Source organism: Bombus vancouverensis, chromosome 2 (assembly GCF_051014615.1).
Source record: "Bombus vancouverensis nearcticus chromosome 2, iyBomVanc1_principal, whole genome shotgun sequence".
NCBI classification, from domain to species: domain Eukaryota; kingdom Metazoa; phylum Arthropoda; class Insecta; order Hymenoptera; family Apidae; genus Bombus; species Bombus vancouverensis.
Window position 1 is genome coordinate 8,279,318 of NC_134912.1, and position 18,379 is coordinate 8,297,696.

An 18,379-nucleotide genomic window follows, 5' to 3' on the forward strand; every position below is an offset into this window, starting at 1 on the left:
TATATTGTGAAATATATACGGAGACGTAATTACGGGGCGGTCGGAGAGCTCGGGTGGCCCTAGGCGGAGTTTTACGGCCGCCTCATTAAATTACGAACTAATTACCGGTCGGCGAATTATTAAAAAGCTTAGTCGGCCGTTAAACGTGCCGCGAGTCGTAAAAGAGGGGCTGCCACATTGGCGGACGCGTGTGCGTGCGTATATGTGCGTTAACCACGCCGCCCTCGAGACTTGATAGCCTGCCATCCGGCTCGAGAGCTCGCTATCCCTTAACTCGTTGGCAACGGGAAAAATTAATTTTCACCAAATCGATGTTCCTCAACTTTTAGAGCTGAAATCCTCGTTTTCAAAGTGAACCGCCTTCTCCCTTTCCCTTTTACCTTCGGTCGATAACAGGTAGGTCGAAAAAGGAAGCGAAATTGTTGCTGTTTTAAATATCAGTATTTTTAACGAGATTTTTAACGTCTCCTCGGTTTTCAGTATATTTGCAAGTTGAACGTTTCGGGAATAGAGATTATGTAGGTTGAATGAAATTAATAAATGAATAGTACCACAAGGGCTTACATGTTTTTAGTAATTGCAAACACGAAACATTTGACACCAGTCATTTCAACTGATTTGATAGTTCTTGTGTTAGATTTAGAAACATTAGACGTAAATTTTTATGCAATTGCGTGTGAACGAGATCAATTGTCTGAAACGACATCACTTACAAAGTATGAAATTAATGCACCAAATTTAGAATAATAAAGAAGTACATGAAGATGTTTATTTAAAAACATTAATATATACTATATAATCCGCGTATCATATAAAACCGAGCGATCTACGTGTAAACGTTCTAGGTGTTCAATTTTCATGAAAAATTCTTTAATCCCCCCACAATTGACATATCCTCATTAAAAGCGATGTACATACGTACATAGCATACTTGCACGAAACGAATCAACATCGAGCTTCAAGAGCCTCGTCTTCCCTTCCAAATAATCATCCCTGAAGACAAACACAACGAAGCTGCTCCATTAGCCAAAGTAAAGCAATTTCTACGCACGTGTAGTCACCGATTGCGGGCCACCTGGAAACCGACTTTCGAGGGCATTCATTTGAAAATCGTCTCGGACACGGTGTCTCGACGCGACTGTAAATCGCGTTCCAGTTGTTCGACGGAGTCCCGCGAGCCCTCGAAACGCGATCGTTGCGAGACGCGAGACGAATCGCGCGGATTATTCACGCCGCCCGCGGCGATCGCGCGGTTTCCAAGCTTTCGCGCCAACAGACGATACGAACAAAGAGAGAAGAGAGAGAGAGAGAGAGAAAAGAGAGTGTTTCTTGCTTTGGAATTAAATTAACCGCGCGCGCCCGCCTCGCGTCTGCGCGCAGCGCACGATGAATGGTTCGCGCGTAAATATCGGCGCGCACAGAGCGGAACGAACCGCGGGCCGAACGAATCGATCGTAAAAGAGCGAAACGAAGCGATTCGCTGTCGCGGCACTGTTGAAATTGCCCTCGGCCGCGCCTCTACACTATGGACGATCGCAGACAAGCCGCTGGGCCCCTTCTCTCCTTTCCAGCCGCTTCGAAGATACCCTTCTCGCCACGCTGAATCAATTTGAATTCTATTATTACCGCTATTGTTTCCGGTTCACTTTCCCCTCATCGAAACATTATCGCGGTCGTTTCGCACTGACGTTTCGTTCAGCTTATTGTTAGTATCGCCCGATCTACACGAGGCTTCGTGTTGTTTGATTTCTTGTTAAATCGACTGCTTTCTTTTAATGGTCTCTTCTTTTCACTTTATAACAGTGATATAACGATAGTCTTTTTGGAGATTTTAGATAGGTGTTTTTTTTTAATGATTGAATTATTACCGTGGGTATTTTCTCGTCTTGATGTTTGCTTCTAACTTATTATGGCGTTAGGTTACGGCAACATTTTATTCCAAATGTTTTCTCAATCAATTTATTGAATATCTTTTTAACGTTCTGAAAACGGGTTCCAAAAATGTGTTTTGTATCTTTCTCGCGCTGTTTCTTTTTCTATTTGATGTTAGGTCCTGGGGAATCGTACGTAATTCGTGTGAGGTACATTTAGCTGTTTTTAATTAACGCGTATATTTCTTCATGAATTATTTTACGGGCTTTGATACTGATGGAGAATTCGATAGCGTTTAGTAAGATGTTTAGTAACTCGCGTTGATACTTAATTAAAATGATAAAGTTACGAGCCCCTTGAGAAAACAGGTGTATGCTTCGTAATAAATCATGAGAATGAAAGTGGAATCGAAAATTCATATCATTTTTCTCTATCATTATCTTCTATTACAAAATCTGCTTAAAATTATTTAGAAAATAAATAATATTCTTTCGTAGAAGCTAATTCAAAAAAGTCACGTTATAACCGAAGTATTATTACATAAAAACGTCTGAAACAGACATCTTCGGAGATGAATTAAAAACAAGTAAGACTAAATTAAATCGATTCTTTCGATTTATGCTTATCCGATCCTCTTAACCTACAATATCGTGTGAGAGACGTGGTATTGTCGATGTCATTGATTTATTATTCGCTTGCAAATAATAAAAACATCTTGCAAACTAAAATTAGTTGTACCTTTCACATGCATTTCCATATCAAAAGACACGTGCAATCTGCACAACTTCGAACGCTCAGGCGAACAGTGAAATGGCTCGACGTGTGATCGACCTTGTTGTTTATGGCACGCGCTATCGGAACTTAAATCGCAGAGCAAGAGGTTAAGCCCGGTGTATATTTTGTTACGGATTCGAGAACACCATGTGGTGTAGTCGAAAAGAGGCGGCGAACGGTCGAACAGGAGAGAGTCTTCAAGGGATTTTTATTTCCGTATAAACAATCCTCTCAAGTGTCTCGTAAAAACAGAACGCCGCTGTTACTTCTGTTTCTCGGGTTAACGAGAAAAGTGGCCATTAGCGGCTGACTGCACGTTCCCCTCGTAGGTGGTGGTATTACATTGATTTCCATAACAAATGTTGGTGCAAAACCAGACGACGACGGCGTGATCAGCGTGAATAGCGAATTTAGCGGCGAGAGAACAGAGGGTGGCGCGAGCGAAGATCGAACAGAAGGATGGGCGGAAAGACGTTGAAGAGGTGGAACACGGGGATGGAGATAGGAGGCGGGAGAATGTCATTAAGGTAGCGTGATGTTTTTAATTAATTAATTCGCGGCAGCTACGGATTTAGCTTCTCATAAATTCCAGCGTGGTGCGTCGACCGCGAGAACGAGGGGATCGAGAAACCGTCGTTCTCCTAGGGACGATATAACGAAGGAGACGAGACGGAAGGAAAAAGGACAAAAGACAGACGGAGGAGGGTGTACTGCAAAGTATTTAAAAATATTAAGTACCCCCGACGGAGACGGATATTAAGACAGAGCCGTGAGGTAGAATCGACGAAGGGATGGAACGCGGAAAAGTAAAAGGAGCGATAGTAGCAGTGATGGAGATGGTGGATGGGGCAACGACGGCGCCGACGATGGTGGTGGCGGAAAGGAAGCAGAATTATGGGATTGAAGCGCGACAGGAAGCACGGACCTTGGGAGGTTATGGGGGACGAAGGATGAGGGGACTACCGTTGGTAGGAGAACGTTTCAATTAGTAATTAAAACGTGCCGTGCTACTACTACCTCTAACCCTCCTATCTCGACTTTACACAGTGGCTGTTGCCTCTCTTATATTGTCGTCGTCATCGTTGCTACCGCCGCCATCTTGTAAATTAATTAATGCGTCCCTAACGAGATCAGAGGTGTCGGTAAGGCAGCTGGGATCGGTAGTTCTCTACCCTGTCAGCGGAGAGGGCGAACAACCTCCTCGATGTTTCTGGGGATGAGCGTGGTCTCCTCAGCCTCGTGCTACTTCCCTAGAACCATTTCCGTTCTTTCGCATCGATACACACGTGCACACCTTTCTCTCTTTGAACTTCTTTTCTCTTTCTTCTCTTCTTGCGTGTCTCGATTTCCCCGATTTTCGTCTCGCGTAATTGTAAGAACTATTTGCGTACGCTAATCGATTAATCCCTCTTAAGGTTTAAAGCTGTCTTCGAAAAATTCTCATCTTGGCAAATTGCTCGTAAAAATGTAAAAGGGAAACGGAAGAAACTTTCCTCATTTTCAAATAGACACGCTTTTTCTCCACTTTCTCCGCTTTTTCTATTGAGCAGAAAAGTAATCGGTAAACGAGTCGTGTTCCCGGTAGCTGAACGAAACTCTCGTGTGACGCGGCATCCCTCGGATCCCGTCGACTGCCTTTCCAAACGTTCAATCAGGAACGACCCTGGACCAGGAGTGAATTAGTCCGTTCCGGGGATCGAAGTCAAAGATTGCTGGAGCAAAGGGTAGGGAGAGCGGTGGTTGCAGGCAATGTTGGGACTCGGTGTCGGGATCTCTCGACCCTTTCAAACCCTTTCATCGGCGCTTCGTCCGCTTACATAATGCAGCCACTCTAATTAAAATAAATTACACTCTCGCGTCAGTTCGCTCTTTTATCCGTCATATCCCCACCATCCTTGCACGGCGACGTTTTTTTATCCTCGCTCCGTCGCTTTTTTTGCACCGCACTTTCGACCACCAGCCACCAGGTAGCGAGAGACACCGGCTAGGTAACCACCCTCTCCCTCCTTTACCTCTCTTTTCCTTTTTCATCCCGCCTCTCGCTCCCCCCTCGCTCGTTTATTTGCACTTTATTCGAGATTTAATTTACCGACCTCCGGGCGACAGGCTCGTTGGTGTGCGCTCGACTCTGTGATGGGATTAAAAAAAAAAAAAAGATCACGGCGGGAGGAAGGCGAGAAGGCCAGCGTCAACAGAGTGTGAGTGGCAAACTCCCGCGACCAGAGAGAAAGAGGAGTTGGAAAAATTGTGCATGACCAAACAGCAAACGAACTGCAGGAAAAATGATTATATGGAAGGAAACACTGGGAACCAAGGATGAAGAACAATCGATATGCCATGGTCTCTATCGGGGCTGACTTTTCGAGGCTTACAAGCGGAGACTGGGAATATTCTCGGGCAAAAGAATGTTCTTAAGCCTCTCCGACCGGCATTCGCGTTCCATTGGAGGCTTCTCGAAACGGGAAATCGATAATTGCAGTCGCGTTTGTTCGACGAGCATAATAGAGAACGATCTTTTAAACCTGGCAATTGCTTCATTTCACCCCTGTCTTCGCTTTCACCTTCGTTGTTCCGCTAATTAACGCTGAAAACTCCGTGTTCATGGGTGGAGTGAGGAAGAACGGGCACGATCTGAAATTATCGAGTCCCGATATCCACAGTTCTGTCTGTGAAACGAGCGTCGTTGAACGACAAAACGCGACGAGGGAGAAAAAGAAATCGTCGGACGAGGCTGAACGAGCCTTTGATCGGCGCGAAACTCGTTGACCGGTCGCGCCCTTCTCGAGGATATTCGCCGTCTCGCTGTCAGCTCGTTCTCGTTCCGCGAACGAATTAATGCGGCGCCGTTTCTCGAGCACTTTTCTCATTGGCATCGAGGGCCACTCGCTTTCGCGACAATTTGCCGCGAGCTATTCGGATCGGCCGTAAGTATCGTGAAATTCAATTAAGTTCGTGCTTGTGCAACTCGAGCGATCCGATTCCTCTCCTTTTTCCACCCCCGTGTGTACCCTTTTCTCGCTCGGCTCTCACAGCAGCAGCCTGTGAACGCTCTCTCCCACCAGTTTGTAAAATAAAAAAAAAAACCGCCTATACCACGGCGTCGTGACGGCGATAAATAAATATTCCAGAGGCGTTCCAGCTTTTTTCTCCCTCTCGCCTCTCTTTACCCTCGTCTTTGCTCGCGCAAGCAGCGAGAACAGTCGCCTCTCGGTGTTTCATGAATTGGTTATGAGTCAACACCTCGACCGAGCCTGGCCAAGCGAGATTCAGAGGAAAAGCAGCAGACGTTCCACGCTTTCCTCCCTGTTCTTTCTTTAACTCTCCCCTTGCTTGGTATTTCCATTTCTTTTTATTTCAACTCAACCCAGACGTTTCTCGGATCGCGTACGCTTCCGAGGAGCTCCGCGTGGAGAAATATTTTTCCGGATTGCGAGAGGAATCCCGAGACGGTACGCCGTCTGTGGAGAATAGTAGCGTGTCAGGGGTGGCAGAGGGTCGGAGCAAGAGGAGAAAAGCTTCTTCCGGGAACGGGAAGACAGAGCTTACCGGTGCACGAATAATAACGACTCACATTCTCTTCCGTTCGTCGTCAGTTTTCGATTCGATATACGGGAGTTTTCTCCTTCTTTCTTCCCTTCCTTTTCTATTATCCTCTCTGGTCTCTTTGCCAGCTTTTCCTTATTTCCTTCCGCGACGATTTCGTTCGACTCGGTTCCGTGAAACCGTGCGCCACTCGGTCGATTCATACCGGTCGTCGGGATCGGATTGCAAAGGGTAAGTGGCGAGGCAAAGCGCGACAAAAAGGGGCTCCCTGACGGCGAGAAGAGCACGAAAATACAGCCGGATAACGAGTTGTCAAGGGGGATGGAAGTTTTATCGTATGGCACGCGAGCAGGTATAAATCCGAACCGATACGGCAAAGTGGAGCCGTGGAAAACAAGACACTTTTCTTCTTTTTACGCTAGTCGAGTGGGTGATACTGTATACTACAGAGGTGTAGGTTAGGCGGATTTTATTTTCAGGAATGTCAGATATACAAAGGGAAAGAGGAGAAGACTCCGCAAGTAGATTTGGCTTTCTTTTGAAACGTAGACTGCCGCTCTTTTTGTTTCTTTTTCTTTTTAAGTTTCGGAACGATCGAATTGTATTGCTCGATTGTACAAACGATATATATATATATATATGCTCTTTTTCCAACATATTTCTTGAAATTAATTGTTCTATATTGCTTTTTTAATTCGTTGTGTGTAGTCTGTATTCTGTATTCTCGTTGTTATTAATTTTACTTTATAATTAATTTTTGTTCTACATGTTTTGATAATACGTATCCAGTAAATATGTGATGATTAAATAAGTTGTTTTACTGTTACCTAAACACGTTAAGTGTTCTTTCAAATTGGCACGTAACAATAAAAACCTTATAGGTAACGATGAATTTCAAAACGATACAATTCGTAGAATATTATAAATGGTTTAAGACGCGTTTGCCAAGTACTTAAATAATAAGTTGATAAAAAAAAAAAAAATAAAAAATCGTAACAATTTAATTATTGGAATATCATCGCAAGAGTTTTGTATAGCCAATAAAAATTAATTTCTACATCAACTCTATACCTCGATATTCGTTCACAACCTACCACAGAAAATATCTAAATCCTGCTGCGATATTCGATATTATTTCATCGAAACACAAAAAGCTCTTACCAAGCGAAACAAAATACACGATGGTATAAATTTTTGTTTCGTTAATTTCGTTTCGGAGCCGGTGTACGCACGACGTACAAACACGACGACACGCCCTCGACCGAAACCAGGACCCGTGCATCGAGCGTTTTTAAAACGCTCTTCCGCGCCGCGTTCTCGCGTGTTTGCGCACCGATCCAGCGGAGAGCATCTTGCTCTCGACGTTGCCTGCTTCCCCGGGGTTAATTTTAAATTGCGCCCGGCGTTGCTCGTAATCCAGCTAGCTCGTCGCTCGCGTCTACGCTCGAGTGTAAACGTTTGCTCGCGCGCGGAACCGTGGAATTCAGCGTGGATAAACAAACAAATATAAATTTCTGTGCAGTTTCTCCCCTCTCTTTATCCCCCCCTCTCTCTCTCTCTCTCTCTCTCTTTCTCCCTCTCCCGCCCTGCAACACGACTGAATTCTCCTGCCAGTCTTCTGAAACGTGGAAAACCAAACAACCACCATCATCTGTCTCTTCCATTTTCCTCTCTCTCTCTCCGTTTCGCATTTGCGCTCTCCTATGCACATTTGATCCCGACCACGACGAACCAGGTCGAAAACTACCATTATTTGGAGTTCCAATTACGCGACACGCAAGCGAGCAAGACGCGGAGCACGCGTCACGTATTCTGTTCCCAGCATGGAAAGCAACGGAGCAACAGTGAAACGGCGAGGTTGGTGGCGGTGAAGAGGTGCAGGGGGATAGCGGGAAGGGTAAAAGGACCGACGTACTAGCAATCAGTAACATTATACGACGCGACACGAGCCAACCACCCCATTAGCATTCATATTTCAATTTCATAGCCCTCCGGCTGGTGGTTGTACGGGATCCTGTAAGGCTGCCGGGCGGGGTGTGCAACGGAGATAAATACCAGTTCGATGGAAGGGAGAGAGCGTGAAAGGGAAACGGGTTGGGGAGGCTGGCAGTTGGTGGGATGGGGACAGGTAGCGAAAGAGGATTACCAGGAGGAAGCGGGAAAGGCTGATAGAGGGTGGAGAGAGCGATAGAGACGTGTGAACGAGAACGATGAAAGGGGCGGAGAGAGATGGAGGAAGGGTAGCGATGGGAACGATCTGCTCGTGAATAATAGGGATTATTTAAGTTTGGATTAATCAGGATTTTGGTGCTTTCGATAAATAAACTTATTTTTTATGAAACGGTGGTTGGGTTCGAAATACGATAGAAATGGATAAAGCAGGTTTAACGAGAACGGTTCGTAGAATTGTTAATTTTTCTAAAAGGTTCTTTTGTTAGTACTTTTTAAAAGATACGGGTATTTCAAAAATTCTCCTTCTTCCTTTTAGAACAGTAAAGAATTTTAGCGGAAGAATCCTTTGAAACATTTAATAGAGGTAGGAGGGTCTAAAGTTGTAAAGAATAAAATTTACTCGTGGTCGTATTTTCAGTATTTTAATCTCTCTGATATCTTTTTTAATAGCGCCAAATAATCGTGTCGATGTTTAAACTCGTTGAAAGCAACTGAGATATTATATTCGCTTTCTATTAAATTCCAACAAAATTCCGATAATAAACAAAATCCAGCATAATTCAGGATTTTTCAATGGTTTCCTCGAGCAGACGATTTACCAGGATTGGACGGCCGTCGATTGAAAATTTCCAAACGATAATCGAATTATTCCCATCGCTAGCCGGTCCGTACACATTATGAAAGCGCGGCGAGATTACGTACGAGCGCGCTCGTCCCGGAGAGAGCAACGAGGAGAGGGTATGAGAGGGTGAACAGAAACAAGCGAGAAACACCAAGGGGCAAGAGAGAGAGAGAGAGAGAGAGAGAGAGAACTGAATGGTACGAGAGGGGGAGCAGAAACAAGCGGGAAACACGAAGGGAGAGAGAGTTAATACCGATGGAAACCTATTACCATCTATCTCAATGCCGGTGTAATGGATGCGCAGCCCCGATTATCAATCCGTAATAATTGTGCATATTAAACGGACGCTAATTATCGGTCCGGCCGCGGGCCGGGGGCCACGGGCAACGCCGGCAAATTGCGCAAGTTATGCTGGGTGTGTACGCTGTTAAAACACGGCTCGTAATGACGGTCGCGGAAAAGAGCCACGCCGAAAAGATAATTACGTTGGAAATCACTCGCTGACCGAATAATGTAGCGCGGATTGGACTCGCGCGACCATGTTTTTCTGTCGTTCGCGAACATCAAAGAGAAAAAGGAGGAGAAAGTTATATAAAACACCTGGATGTTTTAATTAATAATCCTCATTGATCGACTCACACGTTTACTGAACGTGGTTCTTATGTGAGCACGATGGCCTTCCAGCGATTAATTCAAGGACTGTCGACAACTAAAACATCGTTCTTCTACGTACAAAGAAATCAAAGTAAGAGGATATAGAGCGACACAACAAAGGAAGAATATATTTGTTTATATACAGTGTTATATACAGAAATCATTGGATGTTCGAAGATAGCACCGGTATAAATTGATGAAGCGTAAAGAGTAAAAATTAAGATCGTTACAATTTTGTAGAGATTAGGCTAAAGTAAAAAATGAGTCGAAATTAAACTCACAACAATTATATCCTTTAATTCGATTCTTCAACCTCGAATCGGCTAACAATGTCAAAATACCGATGTGGCTGCTTTTGCCCCTAAGCCCTTTCTTTGTGTTAAGCTCATCATCTCTGGATTTAAATCCAATAAATATGTTATTTATATTCTTGTCACGTTCGCTATCAGAAGATCATCGACGCGACACAACTCGATCGAAACGACCAAAATCCTCCACCAACGCTCCTCAATCTTTCTACCATAGCGAACCCCAAATCACGATCCATCTACCGCTAGCTAGCAAAGCCTAGCCCGAAATAGATTCACAGTTTCCCAAAATCGTTCTATCCGAATGTCAAGAACATCTTGACCACGATCGATCGTCGAGCGATCCTTCAGTGATCTGACTCGAGAGAGATCGGAAGCGGAACGCGAGAACACGGTGACCCCTCCGAGCGGTCTCTCGAGTCTTTTTTGCCAGCCCAGAGCGCTTTTAATAAACGCGCGCCGCGCCCAGCAGTCGCTTTATACTATCAAAGGTGGGGTAAAGGGCGTGCGTGGAAGAGAAAAGGAGGATGGAAGTACAGGAAAAGCGGGAAAGGGAGAGGCAGAATGTATAACGGTAGAGAAGAACGGGGGTGCATTTGACGACGAGCTTTTTACGGCCCTGTGTTCCGGTGTTCAGGCTTTTACGTCCATTTCAGGTTTCCTCCTCTTCCACCGGGCTGATTCGTAACCTTCTCTTTCTTCTTCGCGCGCTCTTTCTCCCCTTTTATTCACTCTGTGCCCCCCAAACCCTCTTCGCCATCCCCTTTTTACCCCGTTTGTTCTCTTTCTCCTGTTCACTTTCGCGCTCTCTTTTCCCTCTCTATCGTTCGACCGCCGGTTTCTTCTTTTAGTTTCGTAGCCAGCTGATTTTATTTGTTCCTCTGTGGTATTCTCTTTCAGCTGCGTGCTACGCGAACCACACACCAGCAGCGTCGCTTTAATTTCTTTTACGAGATGAAATTCGACGCGGTCCGAGTCGTTCTTCTCCCTGCGAGAACCCGCTACTTCCGCTCGTCCTACCGATTCCAAAATCCCCGTTCACGGTGTGTATATAATCGAGTATAAGGCTGCTTTCACACGGAAATACGTGTATCCGTTACCCAGCAGTAAAACGGAGAAAAATAGTCATACGATAGCGCATTCATTTAACAAGGTGGCCGAGTGTTGATAACTTTCTTAATCCTCTTTAAATGAAACCACAAAACGGGCTGACAGTCTGACTATGAGAGAGAATCGAACAAACTAAGTGATACTGTATTTATCACACAAATAGAATAACAAAATAAATTTCTACGATTTTATTTGTTGTCTTGTTAGTATGACACGACAAAATCGGTTTTAAATTGTCTAATGCATGTACATTGAAATATTGGCATCTGTGAGAACGATAACGAGTTGGACAATTTTCCAACAAAATTTAGAACAAAACACAGATGATGTCAAAATCGGAGTCTGCAAAATACGTATCAAACGAGAAGGGTTTTTCCAAACTTACTTATGATTAAATTAAGCAGTAATATTTCATTCCATCAACTGTATCGATATATGACAAGTCAGTTAATTTCTAAGTAATTAATTAAAATTTATCTGCCCGGATAATAATAATATAAGATATATAATGATAATAAGAGTGTCCGGGTATTTTTGTGCGATGACGTATGCGTATCGCCAAGTGGAAGTAGCCTAACAATTGTACGAGATCTTTTACGGAACACGACACGCGACCCATAAAACCCGGCAAACGGTCGGATTTTACGAGCACCGTATCCGTTTCTGTCGGATCAAGAAAACGAGGGAAAAACGAACCGATACCGGCTCTCGCCCTCTCGAAATTCGATTCGAGCGACGTCCATTCGCAGATTGTAATTGCGAATCTGTTTAATTCCCAGATTCCCTCGGAACCGAATTCTCGCGTGAAAATAAATTCATAGATTCGTTTGTTTTAACGAACTGCGGGGAGACAGAAGGGGGAGGAAATGGTAGCATTCGGTGGAAATCGAACGAGTTTGTTTGGCTGTGCGCGATTTGTGTGCTGGCTGCACCGAGTAAATTGGTCATGAATTAGAAGTTGTATCGGTTAATGGTAAACGTGCGGTTGATTTGGGAAAAAGTTATCATACAGTTTTTCGTTCAGAGTCGAATAAATAAAATTAATTGGACCGGATGTTATTCGTATAATACGACTTCTAAAACACGTAATTGTGGATTCGATTTTTGTTAAAGTTTCGTATTGTATTTGTAGAAAAATTGTACTACTCTTTTGTTGGAAAGTTTCATCCACTCCCATTTAGTCAATGTATCGTTAAATGATTGAGAGCAACGTTTTAAAAACGTTTCTCCAAACTCACGTTTCCTGGGAGTTTCATAAGCCCGTTTAGTTTTCATTTCAACGTACAATGGAAAATCTACAATAACACGAACGAAAATAACTTTCTAAGATCAACAATAACGTTTTCTGATTATCCTATGAGATAATTTAATTTAACAGACAGGCAACTAAAAATAACGTTAAATTCGAATGTAACTCTATATTTCTACCTATAAACTTGAACAAATCTAATAACATCAATAATATAATATAATATAATACGACTCTCTGTAAAACCAAACTGATCAATTCCATCTTTTCTGAAGTCCTCGATTTACATAATACTCAATATATAAAAAACCAGAACACTTATTGCCATTACGTGATTCATCACAAAAAGATAGCTTAAAAAATCGCAAATAACACAGTACATTTTAAAAGATAATTCTTCTACCTAACTGTCATTTTTGCCTACATTTCTACTTACAGAGTTCGGTATATATCCACCCAAAACTTGAAAAATCTCATAAGTAATTTCCTTCTTAAAACAGAATCTTCGGTTCTCCGAATTTTCAGAAATATTCTAAATTTTCAGAAACGTAGAAAAAGTTTGGGAACGCGATTTAGCGTATCGCGTGGATGCAGTCGCGTCGTTTAAGCGGAAAACACGGCGCGGGAATCGTAGTAGCGGTATAGTGGTCGGCGATTAAACGCTATCGGTGCACGTGTTGCTTGTATTTACGCGGCATGTTGCATCTCGCAAAGCGAAATCTGTCGTGAGGAGAAGTTCATCGCTTTCTCAATGGGATTATCGTTTCAGTCGGCGTCGAAATTCGTCGTGTTCGCGGCGGGTCGAAGAGAATCCCGACATCGTGTGCAACGATATTGCTATTTGCACATTGAACGCCTAGCCGAATAACCGTTTTCGTTGTTAATAGACTGTTATCGATTGCCCATTGGCGAAACCGCGATTCCACCATTCTCTATCGGTTAAATTGTTTGATACTCACATGCCTCTCCTCCGCCGGGTTAAGACCTGCAACAGATGAAACGATGCTGTTAGATTGGAATAAAGTTTTCTTTTAAACATACACACTCATTTGAGAATTTAAAAAAAAATCGACATATTTTTAATAACACTTGAATATTGTACATAAATCGTAGACTGAATACTGGAAAGATCAGTCATTTTGATTCATAAACGAATAATGAGAAATTACTTCGTTAACAAGTATAATTATTCGCGAAGTTTTGATTTCCAACTGAAAAGAAATGTCATTTTTGTAATTAGTTTTATATTCGATCTCTCAGTGACGGTTTTTAAAGTACAACAGCAACAAAAGTATATATAGAAGAAATATTAGAAAAAAAATGTCTAGTGTTAAATCGCCTGAATTTCTCAAGAAAATTGTTACCAGTCGAGTTGAACGTTTTATATTGACATACATACATATTGATATACATCGTAAAAACACGAATCTTACATAAAATGTAATAATCAAATGACTAAACATTTTAGCATAAAGTACGTTGCATAGCGGTATTCCCTAGCGAAGAAGCTGCTCGAGGAATTCATATTAAACGCAGCGAACAGCGTCACGAAGCATTTAATCAAGAACGTGTCGAGTAAGCAGCTTCCCATATAACTTCCTGTCAAACCCAACAACTCATTTACACAGATATCATATTTAACCTCGCATTTCGTCTTAGAACGACGCCAAATATCAGCGTCGCATTACAAAAACAGAAAAATTATCCATAATGAAACATCCCTAAAACTGAAGTTATTAGATCACGCTGCTTTAACCACCGTTCGATTCACGTAATTCAACAGCGTAATCCAACAGCAAAAATTACATTTTCTTATATTATATTTTTATTAAGCTCTAAAATTAATTATCCGGCTCGAGAACGTTCCTTAAGTGAACATTCGTTTCGCGATTGTATCCTACCTTTCCTTTCTCTGAAACACTTCAAACACCGCTGGTTGCCCGCTGAAGACATCGTATTTCCCGTGAAATTGAAGTTTCGCAATGTTTTTCATGATTATTGCGGAACAGAGTCAGCGGTATGCCGGCAGAATCTTTTCCGCGCTGGCAACGAGATGAAAGAAAAAAGCTGCCAGGACGAAGGAGGAGCCAGATTCTCTCTCTCTCTCTCTGCTCTCCTCTCCTCGAGGATTTCCGAGAAGGGACGTTGAATGAAAGAAAAGAGGGCGAGAGAAAGAGGCAGGTCGAAGGCGATCCTGAACGAGGAAGCTTTGTCCTCGAGATGCCGGCTTCATAGTTTGCCCTCGCTCGATTTCCCCAACCTCCCTCCCCTTTTTCTCGTTTCCACTCTTTATACTTTTCGTAGGTACACTTTGTCTCGTAGGAAATACCTTAACGATACCATTCTTCGACTGTTGTTACCCACTCCACGACACGGCTATACACGTCGAATCGTTTCAGTTTCTTCTACACGTCAACCATTCTTGTAGGCTGCTTTTGTATTGCACCAATCTTTTTATTTGACTTTTTTTTTTTTACAGTAAATTGAGAACAGGCGTTTTAAGATGCATTACAGAAAATATACCGCTGGAAAAGTTGCAGCGTATTTAACTTTGCTGCATTCTTCGAGTTACTTTCGAATCAGTCGAATTTTCCTATTGTTAGGAAGTTTCCAAAGTTTGAAGAGAGAAGGAAATAATCATTTTCTTTCGACCTTTTGCTAGAGATTTTGTTAAACGTCATATGGCTTTTTATTTGTCAAAAAGGACAGCGTGATTCAGATATAGAAATCTAACATCTGTTTAAAATATTACGCATAAAAGCTATTAAATAATTGAGCAACAAATGTATTTGTTTATAGTACAATTAGCTTTGAATTTTAGTACGTTGCATTTACATACAAAAACGTGAAAAAAGATATGCTTCTATTCTTAAAATTGACAAGAACAAATTTTTCTCATACTCAACGAAAAACCAATCCTAAGAAGATTAAAATAAAAGACGAAAGATAATCGGTATAGAAACTTTATAAATTAGAAAACCAGAATTCCTAATAAGAAGCTACTTTCTTTTTGATGAGATAAAACGAATAAATGGTTCTCTTCCTGTTATATAAGTGCCGTAATAAATGTTGTATATGTGAAATGATTATAGTAATTAAAGTTTCGTCATGATCTCTATATAAATCACCTGTACATGGGCGATCAGTGATCCGTCAATAATTACTTTTTAATTGCTAAAGTAATGCAACGTAATTGGCGTTACTTCACACGATTCTATTGCAGCGTCTAACTGAATTTCTACGAAGTTAATAGCAATGAGTTTTATATTCGCATAAACAAGCTGTTGGGCATCAATTCCTGTTTTACCAAGTTTCTATCTGGCCATCTAATCGTTCGACTCGATCTTTAAGATATCTCAACACGTAAGGTACTAGTTTTTTATACGACTTTACCATTACACACTTACAACATTTTTGCTTTGTTCTATTTTCCTGCAGTCATCTTGCTGCAATCGCTTTCTAGTTACCAAATCAGTACCATACTCGCTATAATTTAATTCCTTTACTTACTTGAAAAAAAAAATTATATATATCATTGCACTACCATATATAGAAACCTGAAATATCGTTCTGTTTCTCAGGCTATAAACCGAAACAAGATAACATTTATAGAGAAAATAATTAACGACAATGGAAACTGCACAATTTTCTGATACATTTTATTATAATTCATCGATACTCGCGATCGGCAAAGATCGATGATCTTTCCATTTTTAAACGAAGCTGATTCTTCAACGAAATTTCATTTCCACATCTCAGTGGTGTTATTTAATTCGATTTAATATTTGCAGAAAAATAACACAGCGGAAAATATCATCTAAAACCAGAAGAAAACATTCATTCAAAATGAATACATCTTCAGAGCAGCGTAGAAATTTATCCGCGAAACTAGCTGAGTAGCGAGCCAGAAGCGGAGCAATTTATAACGCCCAGTGGCTAAAGCAACAGTCAGGACTCCGGTGGTGCAAAACACAGGGGTCGCGGTCAAAGAACGAATTAACGTTACGCTGGCAGCACTAAACGGTCGCCTGGTATCGTCGCTGGCGACAAGAAATCCGGCGTAACCCCCAAGTGGATACGGTTCTCGAGGGCAGGGACGGCGAACGGAAAAACCCGACGCCATAAAGCTTCCGGAGGCGAGCTCGCGACCACTTGTACAAATAAAGTAATTCCTGGAGAGAGCGGCGAGCTCACTTGCACGTTCTTGCACGCCGATAAAACGTATCCGCCTCGCGAGGGTGACTCCGCCGTGTGTTTTATGGCCGGGCAAATTAAGGAAAACCCGTGGCAAAAGGATCCACCCTCGAAGCCATTACCGAGTTGTCGTGGGTGGCGGAGCGCGAACAGAAAAGGGTCGTGAATTTTCTGCCCGTGAACCACATCCAACCAGGAGCTTTCCTTCGTCAAGAGGGACAAAAACGAAAGAGCATTTTCGAGCGTGCTCGTCTTACGCACGAAACTCACCAATATACCTTCCTTCCTCTTTTTCGCTCTCTTCTGCTCTCTTGGGTGCACCGGCAATCCAGTGCTGGCTGGCAGAAACAGTTTCAGCTGTTTCTCGGCCCCTTTGCCGCGCAACTTCCTGCCGTGGCTCGTAAACGGACGCGGAAGAGCGCGCATAATTTCCCACTAAAACGCAAAGTGCTCGTTTGCCGCGCGAGAACACGTGCATCTTCGCGGGGATGTCGTCGAGATGTCGTGCGCGCGCGTTCACCTTTTCCGCGATCATTAAGTCGAGTGCGAGGGAAATATCAGGCGAGGTAAGGCCAGACGGTCGTTGCGAAAGTGGAAAAGCTAAATCAGAGTGGTGGAAGAGATACGCGAGCAGCGTAGACAGGGAAAGGTTGCTAGAGCGACGGTGAACAGCTTCAATAAGGATCGGTAGGCGAGTTGGTGGAATTCAATTTGCGCGGAGATTCGACCGGTCCCGGGCGCCATTGTCTTCGCGGATTACGCGACGATTACGTTTACGTAATTCATCGTGGATGACCGGTGTGCAACCGCTATCGGAATACAAAGAATCGATTGAACGGGGAGAGCAAGTGGTGGATAAGTTTAACGACCCGATCGGACGAGAAAGCTAACTTGCTGCTGCTCTCTTTGGATGTCGTTGAAAGAATACAAGAGCAATGCGAAAGAAAAAGCGAGGGGGAAAGGAAAGAAAGAGAAAAATGGGAAGAACTAACGATGAAAAGGAGGACAATATCCGGGAGAATTACGAGAAGCGTACACGGTCGAGGGGGCAGCGATCTCCCGGGGGACCATTACTCGCGCAACTATCCACGATGAAATGGTAATGCAAGCGATACCGGTTTCTAATCGTCTGTAAAAGAGTCTTGCCGACTTACTTCGCCTCGCGTTCTGGTAAATCGTTTTGTGAACGAGCGGACAGAGAAAGAATCGGATGAGTGGTGAAGGCAGATATTATGTCCGACGGCGAGGAGTCGTTCGACGAGGGAATCCGGGCAACTCTGTTGAACAACCAAGAGGGTACGAGGAGGTAGAGGGAAGGAGACGCTGGTGAGACAGAGAGGCGAGGGGTGGGACGAAACGATAACGGCCCTGCTGGAAACAATTCGCTGGGGGCAATGTTCCGGAAAGGAGGGAAGAAGTTTCAGTTGCCGCGACAGAAATAGTGGCCCATTACGGTTCCTTGCCTCCGATGCTTCCCATTTCAAAAGGGTGTCGACGAGATTCCCCGTCGTTCTAATATTGGAGAGGGGAAAAAGACGCATCGCGGATCGAGACAGTGATTTCAGATGTCGCGGTTGTTTCGCGACCGCAGTTTCCTCCAGAGAATTGAGTCGTATCGAGTGAAAGAATGCTATCGCGACGATACTAGCAACAGAGATGTATGTACACGGATGAACGTGTATAACCGAACTTCCTCCTACGGCGACAACATTGTTTCCCGTGTATGATCGTGTTACGCTGAAATGATTTTCTGGATTTTTATTCTCTCGCGGGATATGCGTTCTCCTCTTTCTTTTTCAAAAGAGTAAGGTACAGAGCGCTTTCCTTCGAAGCACAGGTAAACTTCCGTTGAACATTTTCCAATATTTTGTTGTAAAATTT

At 43.1% G+C, this 18,379-nt stretch overlaps 1 protein-coding gene across 1 annotated transcript in view; it reads right to left on the reverse strand.

The window, feature by feature from the left end:
- LOC117166167 (protein groucho) overlaps window positions 1-18,379 on the reverse strand; it is a 155,289-nt gene that overhangs the window by 18,648 nt on the left and 118,262 nt on the right. The window contains exon 7 of the mRNA XM_033349920.2: window positions 13,264-13,289. Coding sequence (XP_033205811.1) covers window positions 13,264-13,289 — 26 coding nt within the window. The remainder of the gene's footprint in view (window positions 1-13,263; window positions 13,290-18,379) is intronic.